At 43.5% G+C, this 26,356-nt stretch overlaps 1 protein-coding gene across 1 annotated transcript in view; it reads right to left on the reverse strand.

Annotated features, from left to right (window-relative positions):
• Positions 1-1,136: 1,136 nt before the first annotated feature.
• LOC134345167 (uncharacterized protein C14orf132) overlaps positions 1,137-26,356 on the reverse strand; it is an 83,158-nt gene continuing 57,938 nt past the window's right edge. Inside the window, exon 2 of the mRNA XM_063045400.1 lies at positions 1,137-8,664. Within this exon, the coding sequence (XP_062901470.1) occupies positions 8,440-8,664 (225 nt within the window). The 3' untranslated portion in view covers positions 1,137-8,439. The remainder of the gene's footprint in view (positions 8,665-26,356) is intronic.

Here is a 26,356-nt window from a genome sequence, read left to right on the forward strand (position 1 = left end):
GTATAGTGTATCTAAGTTTGCTGATGATACTAAATTGACTGGAAAAGCAAATTGTGCAGAAGACATAGATAGGTTAAGTGAGTAGGCAAACGTCTGGCAGATGGAGTACAATGTTGGTAAATGCAAAATCATCCACTTTGGAAGGAAAAATGAAAGAGCAAATCATTCCTTTAATAGTAAAAAATTGCACCATGCTGTTGTGCAGAGGGTCTTGGGAGTGTTTGTGCATGAATCACAAGAGGTTGGTTTGCAGATGCAGCAGGCTATCAAAAAGTGCTAGAGGGATTGAATTTAAGAGCAGGGAAGTTATGCTGCAACTGTACAGGGTGAAGTCACCCTGGAGTAGTACATGCAGTTCTGGTCTCCTTACTTGCGGAAGGATCTACTGGCCGTGGAAGCAGTGCAGAGGAGGTTCACCAGGTTGATTCCAGAAATGAGGGGGTTAGACTATGAGGAGAGATTGAGTTGCCTGGGACTGTACTCACTGGAATTCAGAAGAATGAGAGGAGATGTTATAGAACTTGTACAATTATGTAAGGGATAGATAAAATAGAGGCAGAAAAGTTGTTTCCACTGGTACATGGGGCTAGAACTACGGAATATAGCCTCAAGATTCCGGGGAGTAGATTTAGGACAGGGATGAGGAGGAACTGCTTTTCCCAAAAAGTGGTGAATCTGTGGAATTATCTGCCCAATGAAGCAGGGGAGGCTACCTCAGTAAATATATTTAAGACAAGTTTGGATAGATTTTGCATAGAAAGGGAATTAAGGGCTATGGGGGAAAGATAGGTAGGTGGAGATAATGCCAGATCAGCAATGATCTGATTGAATGGCAGAGTAGGCTTGATGGACCAGATGGCCTACTTCTGCTCCTCTTTCTTATGTTCTTAATGTTGTCAAGAGCAGAAGTGTGAGGTACAGTGAGTTCATTGGTCTGTCTGCAGTTATTAATAGCCCTTTGTCACCAGGGTTCCCAGATGAAAATGGTCAGCATCAATCTCAAACTGGCCAAACTTCTGCAATCTCTCTCGGTGAGAAGTGAGTGACACAGACAAATATCACAGGTGCAGTTGGCTGAGAGAACAACACCTCCAAGTTAATCCAGAACCACTCCAAAACCCAATTTTTCACCCCGTTTCAAAAATTTTATTGTAAAAAAAAACTACAGCATTTGAACACGTACAGGAAGAAAATAGAGCAGTGAAAATTATCAAATAGCCACATTATACAAATACATCAAAACCAGGAGATATCAGTATAGAACAGTAATTGTAGAGCCACTCTACATTAAAGTTAATTGGTCCTTTAAATGGAATTTTACCACTAAATTATAATAGTCTGTACAGGGGCTGATATTAATAAATTCAATACAAAACCTCTCTCAAAACAACTACAGACCTTCACCAATCTCACTTTCTAACTATGCCCTCCCCCAACTAATCTCTGGGGTATTTTACGCCTTCTTCTACCACCTTCGTAACTTTGCACTTTCCACAGTTTCAACAAACTACATACACAAGAGAAACAGAACATCCCAGAAACCAGTCGCTGAGCCTTCCAGTTAATAACCCTAATCAGGGGTTGTTATGAGGGGGAGTCTTCAGTCCCACGTGCTTAACCTGACGGGTCCCCCTCCATACCTCAGATGACCAAAATTCAATGCAAGTGAGCAAAGGTAGGATGCTGCCCCTCCACCTCCATCCCCGTAGCATCTCATTGATGCATCAGAAGAAGTTGACCCCTCGTGTCAGCTGTCAATTAGATGATGGCCAATCCCAAATCCTCAATATAAACACAGAGATGCTGGAAATCCGGAATAACACATATAAAATGTTGAAGAAACAACATTCAGGTCAGGCAATATCTATAGAGAGGAATGAATGGTCAATGTTTGGAGCCAAGACCATTCTCATTCATTTTCCCCATGCACTCACATTGACAGCTAGGAATCTATCAATGAGTCACTGTGACTGGACTTCACAACTCTGTAGGCAGAGAATTCCATAAATCCTCAACAGGCCGAAGATCCTGATGAAGGCTCTTGGTCCAAAACGTCGACTGTTTACTCTTTTTCATAGATGCTGCCTGGCCTGCTGAGACCCTCCTACATTTTGTGTGTAGTGCTTTGATTTCCAGCATCTGCAGATTTTCTCTTGTTTGTGGAACAAATATCTCATCTCCACTATAAATGGGCAAGTCTCTTACCCTAAGACTGTGGCACCCAGTTCCAGGATCTTCATCCCAAGGAATCAGTCCATCAGTCCCTTCCCAAAGCCTTCAGCGCCTCACCTTTTGGTCCGCTCAATTCTTGGCCAGTGTGAAGGGCACCGAGTGATCAAAGGAATCATAAACACAAGAGATTCTGCAGATGCTGGATTTCTACAGCAACACATACAAAATGCTGGAGGAACTCAGCAGATCAGGCAGCATCTGTAGAGGGAAATAAACAGTTGGCATTTCGGGCTGAGACCCTTCACCAGGACCGCCATCTGAGTCTTGGCCCAAAACCTCTCCATAGATGCTGCCTGATCTGCTGAGTTCCTCCAACATATTTTGTGTGTTGACCAAAGGAAGATTGACTATGCAGCAAATGTTAAACAGACTGGATATAAAGGATACAGTGAGTACTATGGTCTCTCTCCAGCAGACCTCATCATGATCATGACTCCAGTATTTCTACTATTCTTTAATATTTCTTAATTGTATACATGATTTTTTTTATGTTCTATCGCTGAGCAGAAGTGAACCATCTGATTGGCCTATCAGAGTTCTCCTTGAGAACTAGTTGACTTGATCAGCATTTCTGACCTGGCTATTGTTCACGATTGCGCTTAATTAAAAAAAAAACCTCTCAGAGCCTTAGGGCACCCTAAAGGGCTTAATAAAGCTTCTGAAGTAGTTACTGTTGTGGTGTAGCATATATGGAAATTGATCAGCAGATATCAAGATCCCACCACCAGTGAAGTGATCATTGCCAGATAATCTATTTTACTGATGGTCATTAAGTGCTAAATACTAGCCACAGGAAAATGTAAGCACTGCTCTGTTTATCGGTGTAACAGGATGGAATAGGGGGCCCTCCATTGGTCAGGGTCGACCACAGATATTGTGTTCCAGCTGTCTATGTGATATGCAAGACAGGTCAATACAATATGGAAGCAAGCTGTTGCCGTGCAGCAAGATCCCCCTCTCCACACAGCTGATGAATCTAAAGGAACAGCAGAGACCAATACAGTTTGGCACCAGCAGATTGCTAGACTTTCCAATCAGCGTTGAACTCAATGTAGGACTGCCTTAGGGACTCCAGCTCTGGATTTTTCCTCAGGGTTTACACCCAAGGCCTTCCCTATGAGGGGGTATGGCCACAAAGCAGTGAAGGTTTGAGATCAGAGCTTTCCTTCTCCTGAATAAGCTGTCATACACTACTAATGAGCCCATCTGCATGAAATGAGTGGTTTTAAGGTGCCAGTATCCGCCATTGCCACTTTCCTTTCCGTAGAAACAGTTCCAGTGGTCTTCGTAGCTAAGCCACATGTGAAGACCAGGAGCAGACTTGGTATCAAAGGTTATTTGATTCACTTTGGGCAGACGTGGCTCATCAGCCGTGGTTGGCAACTCATGTAGGAGTCTGTGCCGTTCCTTTGGATTCATCAACTGCATGGGGGTGGGGGGTGCCTGCTGCAAGGACAACAGCTTGCTCTCCATATCATAATCATACTGTCCTGGCTTGCATATCAACTTCGACGGCTAGAATGCAACATCCACGGTTGATCCCAACAGAGGCCATCAGATAGGGTAAATGCAAACAGGATTTTCTTCTTCAGGTTGGGTGAGACTAGAACTAGAGGTCACAGATTTAGGTTGAAAGGTGGAATATTTAACGGGGAACTTCTTCACACAGAGGGTGGTGTGAGTGTAGAACGAGATGGCAGCGGAAGTGGTAGATTGTAACATTTAAGGTAAGTTTGAATAAGTACATGATAGGAAGGGCATGGAGGGGTATGGTTCAGGTGCAATCAGATAGGAGTAGGCAGACCAGGCTGGCACACAGATGGACTGAGGGGCCTGTTTCTGTTCTGTAGTGCTCTATGACTCTAATTAGATTTATTACAAGAAACCTTAACACATTTTTTCTTTGAATTGGGTTGGATATTAAACCTACCACTGTGCCTCTGTACCCCTATACTAGGGAATAGTACTGAGGGAATGCGTCACTGTCTCAGGGACTGAGGAGCAGCACTGAGTGAACACATCATTGTCGTAACACCTGATGGGCAGTGTTGAGGGAACACCATACTGTTTTGTGTCCTGAGGGATAGTAGAGGGAACACCTCACTGTCTTAAAGCCTGAGAGATAGTATTGAGAAAATGCCTCACTGTCTTAGGCCTGAAGGACAGTACTAAGGTAATACCTCACTTAGGCCTTGAGGGGCAGTGTTGAGGGAATGCCTCAGTCTGAGGGCAGAGGGATAGTACTGAGGGAATACTGCAATGGCAGATCTGACTGATAGTACTCTGGAAATGCCTCACTATCTTAGGGTTGAGGGACAATACTGAGGGAATGCCTCACTGTCTTAGTGCCTGATAGCCAGTAGCAAGGGAACACCTACCTCACTGTCTTGGGCCTGAGGGAAAGAACTGAGACTTCACCTCGCTATCTTAAGTCCCGAGGGGCTATACTGAGGGAATGCCTCACTGCTGGATGAGTAGTACTGAGGGATTAACTCACTCTCTTAGGGCCTGAGGGGCAGTACTGAAGGAACACGTCGCTGCTGGGGTAACAGTACTGAGGGATCACCTGTCTTAGGGCCTGAGGGGCAATACTGAGGGAATTCTTCACTGCTGGGAGTACTGGGGAAGGGTGTCCATATCCCAGAACAGTATTTCTAACAGCAATGTCCTGTGCCAATATCTAAACCATAACACATGCAAGTTACCGACACTGCCTTGGACTTTGCAGCCAGTGACTACACTGTGTTCGATACTGACCTCAGAAGAAGCAGCCCCAGTGATCCAGTAATTCCTGTAGCTTGAATCTTCCCTATGTCATATTCTGGTAGCTGTCAGGTGGCAGTTCCAAAGGTTCCCAATGCCTAGCAACCTGGCTGAACACTGAAGAATTCTCTCAAACAGCAAACCAAGAAGGTAAATACACTTTCCAACTAATATTTTACAGTGATAAAATAAATATTGGTATACACACATAAGGTTACATTACATAATAAATTTCACAAACTTATTCTGAACGGTGTAATAATGATTAGTGTAATGCTATTACAATGCCAGCGACCTGGGTTCTATTCCTGCCACAGTCAGTATGGCGCTTGTACATTCTCCCCGTGGTAGTGTGGGTTTCCTCTGGGTGCTCCAGTTTCATAGAACATAGAACAGTACAGCACAGCACGGTACAGGCCCTTCTGCCCATGATGTTGTGCCGATCTTTCCTTTCACATTCCAAAGAGGTGGGTTAGCAGGTGAATTGAACACATGGTTGTAATTGTGCGGCATGGCTCGTTGGGCTGGAATGGCCTAATACTGTGCTGCATCTCTAAATCAATGCTAACATTTACCCACTGTCACTCCAGGCTTTTAGTAGATGTCAGTTATTGACAGGGCAGAGCAGTTGACCGCAAACCTCTTTGCTTTAAAGCACATCCTCTCCAAAGAGATCACAATGTGTCAAGTGAGAACGAGATGCAAGTAACCAACTCACTATCTCACACTCCTGTTTATCTTCTCGGTCAGCAGGAAGAATCAAATGGGTAGTGACAGCTTTCTTACAGCCAAACAAGGTAATGGATAGAGGCTGAAGTAATAGATACATGGTACCTCAGTCCTGAAGGTGGAGTATTGACTTAGATCTTCCACGCAGATCTCATGACGTCCGACTCAGAATGGGGACATTGCCCACTGACCGAAGAGCAACACTCTGAAAGCAGCCTTAATCACTATCCTATTCCCTTATGGATCAGGGTATTGTCTCAAACCAATATTATGTCTCCAGTCTCTGCCTACCATAGGACCCAGTAGATGAGTAGATTAGCTTCCTGCATCCTGAATTAATGATTCAGTGTCCAGTTCAAATCCTGACACCACAGCACATCAGAATATTAAATGAAAATAATTAACTGGATTGCCAAATGCAAATGAAATTATGGTTTGAGCTGGCAGGAAGTGAGGATTGTAAAATAGACAGAACAAAAAAAAACCTTGTTTTCCACCAATATAATGATTGTTTCCACAATAAATCCCAGAGAACTGATTACACCCTGTTTCTCAGGAGCCAGTGAAGATTTAAAGATAACAAATCTCAGGAAAGCTGATCATACTCTGTTTCTTTGGAGCCAGTGAAGTCAGTCAGGCATCAGTAATGAAAATCACTCAGTTTTAATGAGCCAGCTCAGATTTCAGCCACCTGAGGAACAGCATTCAATGAACAAGTCCTCAAACCTGGCATGAAGCTCTACCAGGCACCACTGACCCCTAGCCTCTCTGTGTAGCACAGTACAAACAGGTCAGAACACTGGAGGGGTACCACCAATAGAAGGAATCCTCCACACCCATTGGTAAAATAAGCGAGCTGATTTCAAAATCTTCTCCCAAGCCGTTTCCAGTGCTGAAGCTCCTGTTAGTCAGCCAGCTCCCACCCACACACCACGTTAACCTGACTCCTAAAACAAGCACTCCTGAATCCCACATTGTCAAAGAGTCTTCAGGGAGGATGACAAAAATCCTTCAAGGATATTCTCAAAGCTTCTTGAAAAAAGGTATAACACTTTCACTGACTTATGTGAATTCCTGGCCTAAAATCATTCCAACTGGAGAAAGAACATCCAGGAAGGCACAGAGGACCTTCAGTCTCTAAAGTGGAAGTGCAAGGAGGCGAAGCAAAAAACAGTACCTCCTAAACAGCCCACCTCATCAAGCATACCTGCTCCATCAGCAGCAGATCTGTGGATTTTTCTGCACACCTTACAGCTCTGTTCCCCTCAGAACCTATAAAACTGGAATGGAGACGAGTTGTCTACAACCCTGAGAGACTCCCCAAGAAGATGGGTATTAGTTTTCATTAATTTCTGTGGCCAGTTGTAACCAAGCTCCTGATTCGTATTTGCCCAACTTGTGCATTTGCTCAAGATCCACTTCCACGCCATTTTGTCCTATTGGGTTGTTTAATCACTGAATTAATTGTTAAACTGCATCAGTATATTTGTACTTACAGCAATGATGGAGTGATTCCACACAGGACCGTAGTTGGAGCTTCATATTTGTTCCTACCGGCCATTTGATTTATGAAATTCTGGCATCGAGATCCTCTCAATCTTTTGCAGATGTCTGAGAGGGGAATGGAGAGAACCCTAGTGGAAGAGTAACTTATTGCTCCTCCAGATGGCCAAATTCTGCTCCTTTGTCTTATGTAACTATGGTCCTCCAGCACCCCTGCTTCACCATCTCTTTGAACACAAGCCCAAACCTCAGACACAAAGCCAAACAGCTTTTAGAAGCAAAGCAACTCCCACCCAATCTCACCAGTGTGAAAGTATACTTGCTGTTTACAAAGAGATTCAGGTACATAAATCTAAACTCCCCAAAAGTTAGAAGCCCTTCCTCAACTCCTAAACTTTTTTTGGTACAGTATTTAAAACTTGACTTCGTTATATCTCATTGTCCACAGGCAGCCTACAAATCACCCATGAGGTGGGATTGAAGACAGCCTCAATAAAAACCAAGTGGCACTTTGAATCTGATTTCCAACGTCCTTCTTTTCCCTGGGTAAGGTTGATTTGTCGTTAATAAAAGCTATTGTATTTCAAAAGTAACCCTGTAGCAGAGTCTAATCGGTACTGTCGGAATGTGTTGAATATTTGAGAGATTAACACTGCACTGTGAATTCCCTCAGAAGAGGGTCTCTCAATAGATGAACATGTTGTTCTTTATATAAGGGCTTCGTTGTTGAAAGATAGCAGACCACAGCTAATCCGATAATCAACACCGGCTCCCTGGAGATGTGAAATTAAAGAGGCTGAGGTTTGTTGATTGTCGGGGGCTGGGACCAGGCACATGTGTATCACATGGCTGAGATCACCATTAGAGCATGCAGGCTGAAGAAAGGGGCATGTTAGAAGCCGGCTGTGTTCCTCAAACCTGGAGGCAGGCTGGTGCGAGAACAGTTGCCCCAGGATGAATTGTATCGGATTAATTGCACGAATGTGACAAGTGCGCGTTCAGCCGATAGATCAACTGGGCCCCCTATGTGTGGAAGGCTTTTGTGTGGGCTTTTGAGTGTGCACATTTTCGTCTTGTCGGGCCCAGTTCGTCGTTTCCACACAGTAAGTTGCCCAATGTGCACAGTGACTAACATGATTCAGTATAAATGCTTAATCCTACTGCTCTGTTGTTCTTGCTCTGTGCACATGTAACACAGGTTGTCTGGTTAGCCTAGAATGTGAAGGCATATACAACACCAACCACCACAACATTACCAATGGTGGCTATAATTGCAATCCATAACCAGATGGCATCATTGGAGGGTGGAGTTGGTTCCTCGAGCTGATTTGGAGCTGAGGGTGCATCATTCACATTGGTTGAGGAATTAAAGAGAGAGAACTCGGCATTGCATTCGTCGATGGGTGAATCCATGAAGGCACCTGTCATAACAGGGATCTGTAAGAGCAAGCAGAATACAAGGTGCTCAGTGACATTTCACAAGGTTTACACGAACCCTCATCTGCCGGTCAGTAGGACCTTGGCTGATAACCACTGCTACCCCCTTCACGAGTTTTTGCTTCATATCAACAATCTGCTGGAGAAATTCAGCTGCTCAAACAGCATCTGTGAAAGTGCAACAAAAGCGTTACTTATCCAGGCTATGCTCTCTTCAGCTGTTGCCATCAGGAAGGAGGTACAGGAGTCTTAGATCCCAAACTACCAGATTCAGGAACAGTTATTACCCTTCAACCATCAGGTTTCTGAACCAGTGTGGATGATGTCACCCACCTCAATATTAAACTAATTGGATGATAAGAATTGATCTCAGATCTGCAGTCTCATGTCTCCATTTTGCCCCTTATCTTGATTCCCCCATCCAATATGAACCAACAGATCATTATCACTGATCCCCTCCTTTGAGAAAAGGAGATCCAGATTTTCGTTTCCATTCCAGTGTAAAAGAGGTTCCTGATTTTGTCCTTAAGTGGTCTCTCCTCAGTATTAAAGATTTAGCCATGTTATGAATTCATTGGATGTAACTGATAGTTTTTAAGCCTCATAACTTCAATTAATTCACCCATCAACCATTGAGTATAGCAGTTAGGATGTTATGTTGCAGTTGTATGAATCACTGGTGAGGCCATGCTTGGAGTACAGCGTACTATTTTAGTCATCCTTTTATAGGAAAGATGTAGTTAAACTGGAAAGAGTGCAGGAAAAATTTATGAAGATGTTATCAGGACTAGGGGGTCTGGGTTATAAGAAGAGGTTGGCCAGATTCAGATTTATTTATTACATGTTATCAAAACATACAGGGAAATGTTAACAACCAAAACAGTTGAGGATGTGCTAGGGGGAGCCTGCAAGTGTCAGCACACATGCCAGAATCAACATAGCTCGGCAGAACAACACAGAATACAACAAAACAGCAACAGCAAAAACAAGCCTCCCACATTCCAAAGACATACGGGTTAGTAAGTTAATTATAGGTGTAATTTACTGGCACAAGCTTAGTAAATAGAGAAAATAATTGGAAGGATATATTTTACAATGGGATTTGACGTCAATATATTGGAAAACGGGATGACTATGGAAAAGCCACGGTACACTTCCAGGAATTCTTTAATACAACATTCAGAAATTCATTGAGTATAAAAGTAGTAAGTAATACTATATAAAACATTAGTCAGACCACAATTGAGAGAACTGTGTAAGCTCTGGTCATCACATTACAAGAAGCACATGGAGACTGTGGAGAGGGTGCACAAGAGGTTTAACAGGATGCTGCCTAGGTTAGAGGGTATAAGTTAAGAGGAAAGGTTGGACAAACATGGCTCAATTGGCCAAATTCTTCTATGTGTTATGGTCTTATGAACAAGACAAAGAGGAAGTGTCTATTGATTGAAAAATAGCTAAGGTAAGTGTGGGACACTGGTGGATCTTAAGGGGGCATTAGAGGTTAGATGCTACTAAGTTTTCACTAGTGGGAGAGACGAACGAGAGGACATGGTTAGAAGATAATGGAGGGGCCATTTAAAACAGCCATGTGGGAATTTCTTCCTACAGAGTTTGTTAAATCTCTGGAATTCTTAGATCAGCAGGGTAAATCACTGGAGTTATTTAAGAGCAAGAAAGATTTTTGAGAGATGGGGAATCTGGTAGCGAAAAAAAAATCAACTACGAGAGCAAGTCAGACATAAGAGATTCTGCAGATGCTGGTGATCTGGATCAACACGCACAAAATGCTGGAGGTACTCAGAAAGTCAGGCAGCATCTTTGGAGCGGAATGAACAGTTTTTTTTTGGGCTGAAACTGCTCATTAGGACTGATGCTCCCTGACCTACTGAGTTAGTAGCTGAGTTATGGCTAATACAAGGGGGCATAACTTAAGGTTACTGGAGGAAAGTAAGAGAAGATGTCAGGGGTAAGATTTTTTTTGCACAGAGAGTGGTAGGAATGTGGAAAGCCCTGCCGGGGTGGTGGCAGAGCCATAGGCATTTTGGATAGTTAAGAAACTCTTAGATAGTCACATCGATGAAAGAAAAATGGAAGACTATGTAGAAGGGAAGGGTTAGATTGATCTTACAGTAGGTTAAAAGGTCAGCACAACATAGCAGGCCAAAGGGCCTGTACTGTGCTGCTATGTTATGTTCTGTGTTCTATCTGGATCAACATGCACAAAATGCTGGAGGAGCTGAGCAGGTCTAGCAGTATCGAGGGAAATAATCAGTTGATATTTTGGACTGAAGTTCTTCATCAGGACTGATGTTGCCTGATCTGCTGAGTTCCTCCAGGATTTTGTGTGCATTACTGGATGAATGCAATGAATTAAGTTGCATCCTGTGGAGGCAAAGGGATAGTCTGCTCTGCCATTCCATCATGGCTGATTCCAGATCCCACTTAACCCAACAGACCTGCCATCTCGCCATATTCCTTGATACCCTGACCGATCAGAAAACTATCCACTTTTGCTTTAAATATACCCATGGTCTTGTTCTCCACCTTAGTTTGTGGCACAGCATTCCACAGATTCACTACTCTCTGGCTAAAAAAAATTCCTCCTCAACTCTGTTCTAAAAACTTACCCCTCAATTTTGAGGACATGCCCTCTAGTTTTGGATATCCCCACCATAGAAAACATCCTCTCCACATTCACCTTATCTAGTCCTTTCAACATTTGGTAGGTTTCAATGAGATCCCCCTGAATTTTTCTAAATTCCAGTAAGTACAGGCACAAAGCTGCCAAACGTTCCATATATGTTAACCCCTTCATTCCCAGAATCATCCTTGTGAACCTCCTCTGGACTCTCTCCATTGAGAACACATCCTTTCTGAGATATGGGACCAAAACTGTTGACAATACTCCATGTGTGGCCTGACTACTGCCTTATAAAGGCTCAGCATTATCTCCATTTTTAGATTCTATTCCCCTTGAAATAAATGCCAACACTGCATTTCCCTTCTTTACCACAGACTCAACCTGTAAATTAACCTTCTGGGAGTGTTGCACGAGGACTCCCAAGTCCCTCTGCACCTCTGATGTTTGAACCTTCTCCCCATTTAGATAATAGTCTGCACTATTGTTCCTTTTTCCAAAATGCATATCATACATTTCCCAGCACTGTATTCATCTGCCACATTTTTGTCCATTCTTCCATTTTGTCCATCCTGCTTCTATTGCATTGCTTCCTCAGCACTACCTACCCCTCCACCTATCTTTGTATCATCTGCAAACTTTGCCAAAAAGCCATCAATTCCATTATCAAAATCACAGATAAACAATGTGCAATGTAGCGGTCTCAATACTGACCCAAGGAACACCATTAGTCACTGGCAGCCAACCAGAAAAGGCCCCCTTTATTCCCACTCGATGCCTCCTGGCTGTCAGCCATTCCTCTATCCATGCCAGTATCTTTTTTGTAACACCATAGGATTTTATCTTGTTAAGCAGCCTCATGAGTGACACCTTATCAAATGTCTTCTGACAATCCAAAAAAATATATCAGAATCAGGTTTATTATCACCAGCATATGTCATGAAATTTGTTAACAGCCACAGCAGTCCAATGCAATACATAATAAAGAAGAAATAATAATAATAAGTAAATCAATTACAGTATACGCATATTGAATAGATTAAAGATCGTGCAAAATATATATTAAAAAGTGGGGTAGTGTTCACAGGTTCAATGTCCATTTAGGAATTGGATGGCAGAGGGGAAGAAGCTGTTCCTGAATCGCTGAGTGTGTGCCTTCAGGCTTCTGTGCCTCATACCTGATGGTAACAGTGAGAAAAGGGCATGCCCTGGGTGCTGGAGGTCCTTAATACTGGACACTGCCTTTCTGAGTCACCACTCCTTGAAGATATCCTGGGTACCTTGTAGGCTAGTACCCAAGATGGAGCTGACTAGATATACAACCTTCTGCAGCTTCTTTCGGTCCTGTGCAGTAGCCCCTCCATACCAGACAGTGATACAACCTGTCAGAATGCTCTCCATGGTACAACTGTAGAAATTTTTGAGTATATTTGTTGACATGCCAAATCTCTTCAAACTCCTAATGAAGTATAGTCACTGTCTTGCCTTGTTTATAACCTAATGGATATGCTGGGACCAGGTTAGATCCTCAGAGATCTTGACACCCAGGGACTTGAAACTACTCACTCTCTCCAGTTCTGATCCCTCTGTGAGGATTGGTATGTGTTCCTTCATCTTCCCTTTCCTGAAGTCCACAATTAGCTCTTTCATCTTACTGACGTTGAGTACAAGGTTGTTTCTGCAATACCACTCCACTAGTTGGCATATCTCACTCTTGTACGTCCTCCTGTCTCTACCTGAGATTCTACCAACAGTGGTTGTATCATCAGCAAATCCACTGTCTCTCCTTTGTCCACCCTGCTAGTTACTTCCTCGAAGAACTTCCTCCGGGACCATGCCAGAATCAAGTGATTCGTGAAAGATCATGACCAATGCATCCGTTATCTCTTCAGCAACCTTTCTCAGGACTCTGGGTTATAGTTCATCTGGCTGGAGTGACTTACCTTTCAATTTGTTTAGTACTTTTTCCTTTGTAATAGCAATGGCACTTACTCCTGCTCCTTAACACTCACAGACCTCTGGCACACTATTAGTGTCTTCCACAGGGACTATTGTTGCAAAGTACTCCTTAAGTTCATCTGCCATTTCTTTGTCCCCCCCGCCCCATTACTACCTCACCAGCATCATTTTCTAATGGTCCAATATCAACTCTCACCTCCCTTTTGCTCTTCATTATAACTGAAAAAACTTGTTTCCTGCTTTATACTATTGGCTAGTTTGCCTTCACATTTCATGTTTTCCCTCTTATAGCTTTTTTAGTTGCCTTTTGTTGGATTTTAAAAGCTTCCCTATCATCCAACTTCCCACTCACTTTTGCTACCTCATATGCTCTTTCCTTGGCTTTTAGCAGTCCTTAACTTCCCTTGTCAGCTATTGTTGTCTACCCCTACCATTCAAAAATTCCTGTGGGACATTTCTATTCTATGCCTTGTGAACTATTCCCAGAGACCTCAGCCATCTCTGCTCCACCATTATCCCCGCCAGTATCCTCCCCCAATCCACCCAGACAAGCTCCTCTCACATGCCTCCGTAATTCCCTTAATTCCACTGTGATACTAATACATGTGATTTATGCTTCTCACTTTGAAATTGCTGTATGAATTTAATCATGTTATGATCACTGCCTCCCAAGGGTCCTTTTTACATTAAGTTCCCTAATAAGATCTGGGTTATTACACAAGACTCAATCGAAGATAGCCTTTCCCCGAGTAGGCTCAAGCACAAACTGCTCTAAAAAAGCCATCATGAGGAAATCCGAAAATCCCTCCCCCTCCCACTTTCAAATCTCTTACTAACTCTTCTTTCAGTTAGTCCTGACGAAGGGTCTCGGCCCAAAACGTCAACTGTACCTCTTCCTAGAGATGCTTCTGGCCTGCTGCGTTCACCAGAAACTTTTATGTGTGTTGCTAAAAAGCCACCTCATAGGCATTCAACAAATTCCCTCTCCTGCAATCCGACACCAACCTGATTTTTCTAATCTCCTTGCACATTGAAGTCCCCCATTACAATTGTGACACTACCCCTACTACATGCCTTTTCCAGCTCCCTTTGCTATCTCAACCCCACATCTTGGCTACTATTTAGAGGCCTACATATGATTCCCATAATGGTTTTTTACCCTTGCAATTTCTTAACTCCACCCACAAAGATTCAACATTCTTTGACCCTATGTCACCTCTTTCTAAAGATGCAATTACACCTCTTAGCAACAGAACCATATCAATGCCCATGCCTTCCTGCCTATGGTCGATATTAGGTCTATCCTTTGATGTTAAGCTCCTATCTTCTGCCACGACTCAGTGATGCTCACGTCATACCGACCAATCTGTAACTGTGCCACAAGTTCGTTGACCTTATACCAAATGCTACGCACATTTAAATACAGCACCTTCAGTCCTACAACCTTTTGAATTTTCCCTCTGTGGTACAATTTCTTTGCTCTCTCTGCATTTGTACCTAATCATTGGCTTGTCCTTCCTTACATTCAAGTTACACCCATTATCTACTTGTAAACCTGCTGGCTCATCCTCAAACAACAGGAATTCTGCAGATGCTGGAAATTCAAGCAACACAGATCAAAGTTGCTGGTGAACGCAGTAGGCCAGGCAGCATCTCTAGGAAGAGGTGCAATCGACGTTTCAGGTCTCGGCCTGAAACGTTGACTGCACTTCTTCCTAGAGATGCTGCCTGGCCTGCTGCGTTCACCAGCAACTTTGATGTGTGTGGCTCATCCTCAGCTCTGTCATACTGGTTCCCATTCCCCAGTCATGTTAGTTTAAACCACTCCCTACAGCTCTAGTAAACCTGCCCGCAAAGATATTGGTCCCCGTCAGATTCAAGTGCAACCTGTTCCTTTTATACAGGTCACACCTGCCCCAGAAGAGGTCCCAATTATCCAGAAATCTGACTCCCTGCCACCTGCTCCAATTCTTCAGGCCGAGCGGCATACTCCTGTTTGTATTTTCTTATGTTCTTGTACTAAAGGACAATGGGACAGGGTGAGAGATGAGAGTGGAGTAATTACACAATGCAAGAGTTATTTTAGATACAAAGAGTTCATTCAAACTATATCCACATTTCTCTCCTTGAGTTCAAGTCTAACTGGTTCTTAGTGCATACGTTCTTCTGTATTTATTTATTTTCCTGTAAATACCTGCAAGAAAATGAATCCCAAAGCAGTACGTAGCAATGTATATGTAGTTTAATAATAAACTTTGACTTTGATTTCAAGTCAGTGCCTGGTCTCTCCTTTCCCTTTCTCCGCAACATCCTTAACTTCCTCAGGTTAAAGTTCATAGAAACATGGAAAACCTACAGCACAATACAGGCTCTGTGGCCCACAAAGTTGTGCCGAATATATCCTTACCTTAGAAATTACCTAGGGTTACCCATAGTCCTCTATTATTCTAAGCTCCATGTACCTATTCAGGAGTCTTTTAAAAGACCCTGTCGTATCCGCCTCCACCACTGTCGCTGGCAGAGCATTCCACGCACTCACCACTCTCTGCGTAAAAAACTTACCCCTGACATCTCCTCTGTACCTACTTTCAAGCATCTTGAAACTGAGCCCTCTCATGCTAGCCATTTCAGCCCTGGGAAAAAGCCTCTGACTATCCACACGATCAATGCCTCTCATCATCTTATACACCTCTGTTAGGTCACCTCTCATCCTCCATCTCTCCAAGGAGAAAATGCCGAGTTCACTCAACCTATTCTCATAAGGCATCCTCCACAATCCAGGCAACATCCTTGTAAATCCCTCTGCACCCTTTCGATGGTTTCCACATCCTTTCTATAGTGAAGCGACCAGAACTGAGCACAGTACTTCAAGTGGGGTCTGATCAGGGTCCTATATAGCTACAACATTACCTCTCTGCTCCTGAACTCAATCCAACAACTGATGAAGGCCAATGCACTGTATGCCTTAACCACAGATTCAACCTGCGCAGCAGCTTTGAGTGTCCTATGGGCTCAGACCCCAAGATCTGTCTGATCCTCCACAATGCCAAGAGTCTTACCATTAATAATATTTTCTGCCATCATATTTGACCTACCAAAATAAACCATCTCACACTTATCTAGGTTGAACTCCATCTGCCACTTCTCAGCCCAGTTTTGCATCCTATCAATGTCCCGCCGTAACCTCTGACAGCCCTCCACACGATCCACAACACACCCAACCATTGTGTCATCAGCAAATTTACTAACCCATCCCTCCACTTCCTCATCCGGGTCATTTATAAAAATCACAAAGAGTAGGGGGTCCCAGAACAGATCCCTGAGGCACACCACTGGTCACCAACCTCCATGCAGAATATGACCCGTCTACAACCACTCTTTTCCTTCTGTGGGCAAGCTATTTCTGGATCCACAAAGCAATGTCCCCTTGGATCCCACGCCTCCCTACTTTCTCAATAAGCCTTGCATGTGATACCTTATCAAATGCACCTTGCTGAAATCCATATACACTACATATGCTCTATCTTCAATGTGTTTAGTCACATCCTCAAAAAATTCAATCAGGCGCGTAAGGCACAACCCGCCTTTGACAAAGCCATGCTGACTATTCCTAATCATACTATGCCTCTCCAAATTTTCATAAATCCTACCTCTCAGGACCTTCTCCATCAACTTACCAACCACTGAAGTAAGACTAACTGGTCTATAATTTCCTGGGCTATCTCTACTCCCTTTCTTGAATAAGGGAACACATCCACAATCCTCCAATTCTCCAGAACCTCTCCCGTCCCCATTGATGATGCAAAGATCATCGCCAGAGGCTCAGCAATCTCCTCCCTTGCCTCCCACAGTAGCCTGGGGTACATCTCCTCTGGGCCTGGTGACTTATCCAACTTGATATTTTCCTAAAGCTCCAGCACATCCTGTTTCTTAATATCTACATGCTCAAGCTTTCCAATCCACTGTAAGTCATACCTACAATCACCAGGATCCTTTTCCGTGGTGAATACAGTTCCATACACACTTTTCCACTGTCACATTTGATAGCTCCTATTCGCTCACGTCTTATGAGCTCCCTCACGGGAGCTAGGGCTTTACTCTTTGGAGAGAAGGAGGATGAGAGGAGACATGATAGAGGTGTACAAGATAATAAGAGGAATAGATAGAGTGGATAGCCAGCACCTCTTCCCCAGGGCACCACTGCTCAATACAAGAGGACATGGCTTTAAGGTAAGGGGTGGGAAGTTCAAGGGGGATATTAGAGGAAGGTTTTTTTACTCAGAGAGTGGTTGGTGCGTGGAATGCACTGCCTGAGTCAGTGGTGGAGGCAGATACACTAGTGAAGTTTAAGAGACTACTAGACAGGTATATGGAGGAATTTAAGGTAGGGGCTTATATGGGAGGCAGGGTTTGACGGTCGGCACAGCATTGTGGGCTGAAGGGCCTGTACTGTGCTGTACTATTCTATGTTCCATGTTCTATGTCTTATCCTCTTGCTCTTCACATACTTGTAGAATGCTTTGGGGTTTTCCTTAATCTTGTCCGCCAAGGCCTTTTCATGGCCCCTTCTGGCTCTCCTAATTTCATTCTCCAGCTCCTTCCTGCTAGCCTTATAATCTTCTAGATCTCTATCATTACCTAGTTTTTTTGAAACTTTCATAAGCTTTTCTTTTCTTCTTGGCTAAAGTTACAACAGCCTTTGTACACCACGGTTCGTGTACCCTATCATACTTTCCCTGTCTCATTGGAACATACCAATGCAGAACTCCACGCAAATATCCCCTGAACATTAGCCACATTTCTTCCATACATTTCCCTGAAAACATCTGTTCCCAATTTATGCTCCCAAGTTCCTGTTTGATAGCCTCATATTTTCCCCTACTCCAATTAAACTCTTTCCCAACTTGTCTGTTCCTATCCCTCTTCAATGCTCTGGTAAAGGAGATAGAATTGTGATCGCTATCTCCAAAACGCTCTCCCACTGAGAGTCCTGACACCTGACCGGGTTCATTTCCCAATACCAGATCAAGTACAGCCTCTCCTCTTGTAGGCTTATCTACATACTAAGTCAAGAAACCTTCCTAAACACACCTAACAAACTCCACCCCATCTAAACTCCTCGCTCTAGGGAGATCCCAATCGATATTAGGGAAATTAAAATCTCCCACCATGACAACTCTGTTATTATTACCTTTCCAGAATCTGTCTCCCTATCTGCTCCTCAATGTCCCTGTTACTATTGGGAGATCTATATAAAAAAAAAAGCACCCAGTAGAATTATTGACCCGTTCCTGTTCCTAACTTCCACCCATAGAGACTCCGTAGACAATCCCCCGATGACTTCCACCTTTTCTGCAGCCGTGACACTTTCTCTGATCAACAGTGCCATGCCCCCACCTCTTTTGCCTCCCTCCCTGCCCTTTCTGAAACATCTAAAGCCTGGCACTCTAGGTAACCATTTGTGCCCCTGAGCCATCCAAGTCTCTGTAATGGCCACAACGTCATAGCTCCAAGTACTGATCCATGCTCTAAGACCATCGGCTTCATTCATAATACTCCTTGCATTAAAATAGACACATCTCAAACCATCGGTCTGAGTGCATCCCTTCTCTTTCACCTGCCTATCCTCCCTCTCGCACTGTCTCCAAGCTTTCTCTATGTGAGCCAACCTCCTCTTCCCCAGTCTCTTCAGTTCAGTTTCCACCCCCCAGCAATTCTAGTTTAAACTCTCCCCAATAGCCTTAGCAAACCTCCCAGCCAGGATATTGGTCCCCCTCGGATTCAAGTGCAACCTGTCCTTTTTGTACAGGTCACACCTGCCCCAAAAGAGGTCCCAATGATTCAGAAATCTGAATCCTTGCCCCTTGCTCCAATCCCTCAGACACGCATTTAGCCTCCACCTCACTGTCACGTGGCACAGGCAGTAATCCTGAGATTACTACCTTTGTGGTCCTGCTTCTCAACTTCCTTCCTAACTCCCTGTAGTCTGCTTTCAAGACCTCCTCCCTTTTCCTACCTATGTCATTGGTACCAATATGTACCATGACCTCCGGCTGTTCTCCTTTCCACTTCAGGATATCATGATGCGATCAGAAACATCCCGGACTCTGGCACCTAGAAGGCAACCTACCATCCGTGTTTCTTTCCTGCGTCTACAGAATCGCCTGTCTAACCCCCTAACTATAGAGTCCCCCATCACTGCTGCCATCCTCTTCCTTCCCTATCCTTCTGAGCACAGGGCCAGACTCTGTGCCAGAGGCACTGCCACTGTTGCTTCCCCCAGGTAGGCTGTCCCCCCAACAGTACTTAAGCAGGAGTTCTGATTGTTAAGGGGGACAGCCACAGGGGTACTCTCCAGCATCTGACTCCTGCCTTTCCCTCTCCTGACTGTTAACTGCTTATCTGTCTCCCGAGGCCCCGGTGTGACTACCTGCCTGTAGGTCCTATGTATCACCTCCTCACTCTCCCTGACTAGATGAAGGTTAATGAGCTGCATCTCCAGTTCCCTAACGTGGTCCCTAAGGAGCTGCAGCTCCACACTCCTGGTGCAGATGTGGCCGTCCAGTAGGCTGGGATTTTCCAGGACTTCCCACATCTGACACCGAGCACAGAACACTGGCCTCACACACATATGTTTCATGTCCGTATTCTACTAGGCAACCTACCTCGCCTCGACCAATTATCACCGAAGCCCCGTTGAACCAAAGCCCTCCTACTCTGTCTCCCTCTACTCTGTTGCCCGCTTTATAAAGCTATCTCCTTCTAACCGGCTGACATCCATGCACTTGTGCAGTCATGCCTCGATCAAACTGCTGAAGAAATAACCGTCTCCTTTTAAACTCTTCTCGCTGTTCTAACCGGCTGATATCCACGTGCTTGCTCAGTCATGCCTCATTCAAGTATTTTGTCATCTGACTGTGTGTGTGTGTGTGTATATATTTATACACACAGAGCGTACAACCAAACAAAAGCATGTTCTCTGGACCATGATGCACCAACAAGACATACATCACAAATAAGTTGAAAATATAATTCAAAATGCATGTAGTATGCAGCACAGATAAACAGTAAACAGCTCACTGTCCTAGTGATGAGACCTTGGAGGTGGTAGGGTATGCATTAGTCTCACAGCCTGAGGAAAGAAGCTGTTACCAGTCTGGCAGTCCTTGTCTTGATGCTATTGTACCTCCTTCTTGATGGTAGTGGATCAAAGAGATTGTGGGATTGATGGTAGCAATCCTCAACAATGCTTCAGGTCCTTTGTATACAACACTCCCAGTAAATGTCACAAGTAGGGGAGAGGATGACTCTGGTAATCATCCTAATCTCCCAAACTGATCAGCCAAAATACAATCAGTTCTCCTCCAGCAACCAAGTCTTCAACTGCTAAGGCTTAATCAATGGAATCCTCTCCTTCAACCTCACTATTTTCCTTTCATCCTTTGTGTTGTTGTTTAAAATTTAGAATCAAGATTTTTGCTGTCTGCCCTAAAATCTCCTTATGTGGCTCTGTATCACTTATGATATGGTAGCATCTCTACTTTCTTAGAGGTTTACATAGATTCAGCATGTCATGTGATACTTTGACAGACTTCTAGAGATGCACAGTGTTGAATATCCTAACTGGTTGCATCACAGCCTGGTATGGAAACACCAATACCCAAGAATGGAAAAGCCTACAAAAAGTAGTGGACACAGCCCAGTCCATCACAAGAAAAGCCCTCCATACTATTGAGCTCATCCACAAAGAGCACTGTCACAAGAAAGCATCCATCTTCAAGGACCCGCATCATCGAGGCCCTGCTCTCTTCTCATTGTTACCATTAAAAAGGAAATACAGAAGCCTTAGGCCCCACACCACCAGGCTCAGGAACAGTTATTACCCTTCAACCATCAGGCTCCTGAACTAGTGTGGACACCTTCACTCATCACAATACTGAACCTATCATTGAACATAATCTATAGACTCACTTTCAAGGACTCTACAACTCATGTTCCCAGTATATTTATCTACTCATTTGTTTATTATTATTATTTCAGGTTTCTTTTTTGTTTTGTACAGATTTTCAGCCTTTGCTGACATGAAATTTTTCACTGATTTTATTACACTATTTTGTTCTACTGTGAATGCCTGCAAGAAAATGAAACTCAGGGTAGTATTTGGTGATATATTTGTACTTTGACAATAAGTTTACTTTGAACTCACCTTAAAGCCATGTCCTTTAGTACTTGACATTTCTACCTTGGGAGAAAAAAAGACTCTACTTCTCTTAACTTTACAAGCCTCTGTCAGTTCTTCTTCTTCTTCTATTTCCGGCGCTGTTTAGACGCATCTAGGCATATCACAGCCCTCCGCAGGATGTATAATTAATTATAGAACTTGAAGGAACTCAAATTCTCGAATACAACCTAGTCTCACGTATAAACTGAATAATAGACTCTTCAATCAGATGTTGATTCTCTTGATGGCCAAACAAAGATTTAATAGAAAACCAAAATAAATTTAAGCCAGATAGCCTCTTGAACAACATGCTTCTTTCAATTTTGTATCGATTACAGCTCAGCAAAACATGCTGGACTGTCTCTGGACTACCACAGTCACATAATCCAGTAGGATGTTTTCCTATTATCTTTAAATAATAGTTCAACCCACAATGCCCCAACCTAAGTCTTGTAAATTTCACCATATCTCTATGACTTAAAAAGTAACAGTCTGAGACCTTTTTAACTACTGGGTGACTAGAAAAATAATGCCTGCCTCATAATTCATTTTTCCAATCCTCCTGCCACTTCTTCTCTATACCTTTTTTAATCCTACTTCTCAATTCTGTCAGGTCTCTCTTCAGCATCTGCCGTTCCAGAGAAAGCAATCCAAGTGTGTCCAACCTCTCCTTATAACTAATACCTGTATGTTTCCAATACTTCCTCTCTAGTACTCTCTGTAGTGCAGTAGTCAAAACCCGCGCACAGTACTCTAGCTGGAGCTTAACTATTGATCCAATGAGACTGCCCTACTTTTGCAATCTGTGCTGGCAATCACTTCACTTATTACCACTCTCACATACCAACCACCTGCAAAATAGTGTCGTGCAGATGATATTCAAGATTCACCATTGTTTACAGTCATTCTTCAGTACACGAGCATAAAGCAGAACTAAATGCTGCTGCTCTGGATCTGATGCAGCATAAAAAACACAATAAACATAAAAAAAAACATAAATACAAAAACAATCCTATAAAACACAATGTATATCTAATTGATGAGTGTGGCCATATAAGATTAGCTTATATACTAGATTGATTGTATTTACATAAAGTGATGGTGGGTACAGGAGTACCTCTTCGAAACTCGATGACCATTGGCTCCATACAGTGGGTGGTTTGCTACAACTGTTCGAGAGGGTTTAAATTAATTTGGCAGAAGTGATAAGGCTGAGGATGGGGCAGTTGGCTTACACACAGAGGCAGTGTGTAGTGAAACTGCTAGGAAGGAAAGGCTGATGATAAAGCAAAATTGCAATCACTGGGATGAGTTGCAATGTAAAAGGGGGACAAAATCGAAAAGGGTGATAAATACAGGACTGAAGGTGTTATATTTGAATGCACGCTGTATATGAAACAAAGTAGATGAACTTTAGCACAGTTACAGATTGGCATGTATGACATTGTGGGCCTCACTGAAAAGTGGCTGAATAAAGATCACAGTTGGGAGCTTAATGTCCAAGGATACACATTGTATCAAAAGGACAGGCAGCTAGGCAGAGGGTATGGGGTAGCTCTGTAGGTAAAAAATGAAATCAAATCATTATGTAAGGGGGTTTCGTCTCTTACGTTACTGCATAGGCTAATTAAAATGACTTCTTTGTTATGTTAAACGCTGAGAAAGTTTTTGCGCTAGCAGCTTGTTTGGGTTAGGCGCTGATAAGAAGATGTTATGAACCAATTGGGATAGTTGTTATGATTTTGGTGTATCTGGAAGATTTGAATGCGCGGGGTTTTAGGGGCAGAAGGCGGGAGAGAGAGACAGAGGATGGACCAGGTGCTATGATGTCTGCTAACGGGGTCGGACCCCGAGGAGGGCGTTTGGCGAGGAGGCGGAGATGGACTCGTGTGGAGCATCTGGTCGACCACCGTTGTTGGTCCCAGGTGGCCGGTCGAGGTGGTCCGAGGGGTCACAGGGTGAAGAAGAAGGGTCCTGAGCTCCAACTGTTTGTGCACGAAGAGATTGAACTTTGATAAGTGTGGCGCCTTTGATTTTCCTTTTATATTTTATTCTCTATTAATTATATAGCTCCAGTAATATCTATAAACTGTAAATCATTTAATCGTATCCAGTGTATTGTCTATTATTTGGGCAGGGTGGGGTACATCACACAGCATCCACACAAACTAGTTACCCAGTTTGGCAGGGCCGAGGGCTGTTTCCCTAGATGACAGCGAGCCGAGCGACCCTGAGGTTGGCCAGGGGGGTTACAATTAGAAAGAGGTGACATAGGATCAGAAGGTGTAGAATCATTGTGGGTAGAGCAAAGAAACTGCAAGGGTAAAAAGATCCTGATGGGAGAAATATACAGACCTTCGAACAATAACTAGGATGTGGTCTATAAATTAAAATGGGAGATAGAAAATGCATGTCAAATAGGTAATGTTTTAATGGTCATGGGGGATTTCAACATGCAGGTAGAAAATCAGGTTGATGCTGGATTCCAAAAGGGGGACTTTGCAGAATGCCTATAATATGGCTTTTCAGAGCAGCTTGTTATTTAGCCCACTAGGGAATCAGCTATTCTGCATTGGGTGTTATGTAATGAAACGGAATTGATTAGAGAACTTAAGGTAAAGGAACCCTTAGTGATCATAACATGATAGAATTCACCCTGCAATTTGAGAGGGAGAAGCTAAAATCAGATTATCAGTAGCACAGTGGAGTAAAGGGAATTGCAGAGGCATGAGAGAGGAGCTGGCCAAAATTGATTGCAAGGGAACACTAGCGGGGATGATGACAAAGCAGCAATGGCTGGAGTTTCTGCAGATAATTCACAAGGTACAGGATAGATACATCCCAAAGCAGTAGTAGTATTCTCAAGGCAGGAAGACGCAACTGTGACTGACAAGGGAAGTCAAAACCAATATAGAAGCCAAAGAGAGGGCTTATAATACAGCAACATTTAGCGAGTAGTTAAGAGCATTGGGAAGCTTTTACAAACCAACAGGAGGCAATTTAAAAAGTAATAAAGAAGGAAAAGATGGGATATGAAGGTAAGCTAGCGAGTAACATTAAAAAGGACACCAAAAGTTTCTTCAGATATATAAAAGAGAGGCGAGAATGGATATCGAACCACTGGAAAATGATGCTGGACAAGTAGTAATGGGGGACAAAGAAATGGCTGATAAACTGAATAAATATTTTGCATCAGACTTCACTGGAGTTCAAGTATGTCGGGGGCAGAGGTGAGTAAAGTTGCCATTACTAGAGAGAAGGTGCTTGGCAAATTGAAATGTCTGATGGTAGATAAATCACTTAGACCAGATGGTCTACACTCAGAGTTTTGAAAGAAATGGCTGAAGAGATTATAAGATCGTAAGACAAAGGAGCAGAAGTCGGCCATTCGGCCCATCGAGTCTGCTCCACCATTTTATCATGAGCTGATCCATTCTCCCATTTAGTCCCACTCCCCTGCCTTCTCACCATAACCTTTGATGCCCTGGCTACTCAGATACCTATCAATCTCTGCCTTAAATACACCCAATGACTTGGCCTCCACTGCTGCCCCCAGCAACAAATTCCATAGATTCACCACCCTCTGACTAAAAAAATTTCGTCGCATTTCTGTTCTGAATGGGTGCCCTTCAATCCTTAAGTCATGCCCTCTCGTACTAGACCTCCCCATCATGGGAAATAACTTTGCCACATCCACTCTGTCCATGTCTTTCAACATTCGAAATGTTTCTATGAGGTCTCCCCTCATTCTTCTAAACTCCAAGGAATACAGTCCAAGAGCGGACAAATGTTCCTCATATGTTAACCCTCTCATTCCCAGAATCATTCCAGTGAATCTTCTCTGTACCCTCTCCAACGTCAGCACATCCTTTCTTAAATAAGGAGACCAAAACTGCCCACAGTACTCCAAGTGAGGTCTCACCAACGCCTTATAGAGCCTCAACATCACATCCCTGCGCCTATACTCTATTCCTCTAGAAATAAATACCAACATTGCATTCGCTTTCTTCACTACCGACTCAACCTGGAGGTTAACCTTATGGGTATCCTGTACGAGGACTCCCAAGTCCCGTTGCATCTCAGAACTTTGAATTCTTTCCCCATTTAAATAATAGTCTGCCCGTTTATTTCTTCTGCCAAAGTGCATAACCATACACTTTCCAACATTGTATTTCATTTGCCACTTCTTTGCCCATTCTTCCAATCTATCCAAGTCTCTCTGCAGACTCTCTGTTTCCTCAGCACTGCCGGCCCCTCCACCTATCTTTGTATCGTCAGCAAACTTAGCTACAAAGCCATCTATTCCATAATCCAAATTGTTGATGTACAATGTAAAAAGAAGCGGCCCCAACACGGACCCCTGTGGAACACCACCGGTAACCGGCAGCCAATCAGAACAGGATCCCTTTATTCCCACTCTCTGTTTCCTGCCAATCAGCCAATGCTCTATCCACGTATGTGACTTTCCCATAATTCCATGGGCTCTTATCTTGTTAAGTAGCCTCATGTGTGGCACCTTGTCAAAGGCCTTCTGAAAATCCAAATATACAACATCTACTGCATCTCCCTTGTCTAGCCTACTTGAAATTTCCTCAAAAAAATTGTAATAGGTTTGTCAGGCAGGATTTTCCTTTAAGGAATCCATGCTGAGTTCTGCCTATCTTGTCATATGCCTCCAGGTACTCCGTAACTTCATCCTTGACAATCGACTCCAACAACTTCCCAACCACCGATGTCAAGCTAACAGGTCTATAATTTCCTTTTTGCTTCCTTGCCCCCTTCTTAAATAGCGGATTGACATTTGCAATCTTCCAGTCCTCCGGAACCACGCCAGAATCTATCGACTTTTGAAAGATCATCGCTAATGCCTC

Source organism: Mobula hypostoma, chromosome 1 (assembly GCF_963921235.1).
Source record: "Mobula hypostoma chromosome 1, sMobHyp1.1, whole genome shotgun sequence".
Taxonomy (NCBI): Eukaryota; Metazoa; Chordata; class Chondrichthyes; order Myliobatiformes; family Myliobatidae; genus Mobula; species Mobula hypostoma.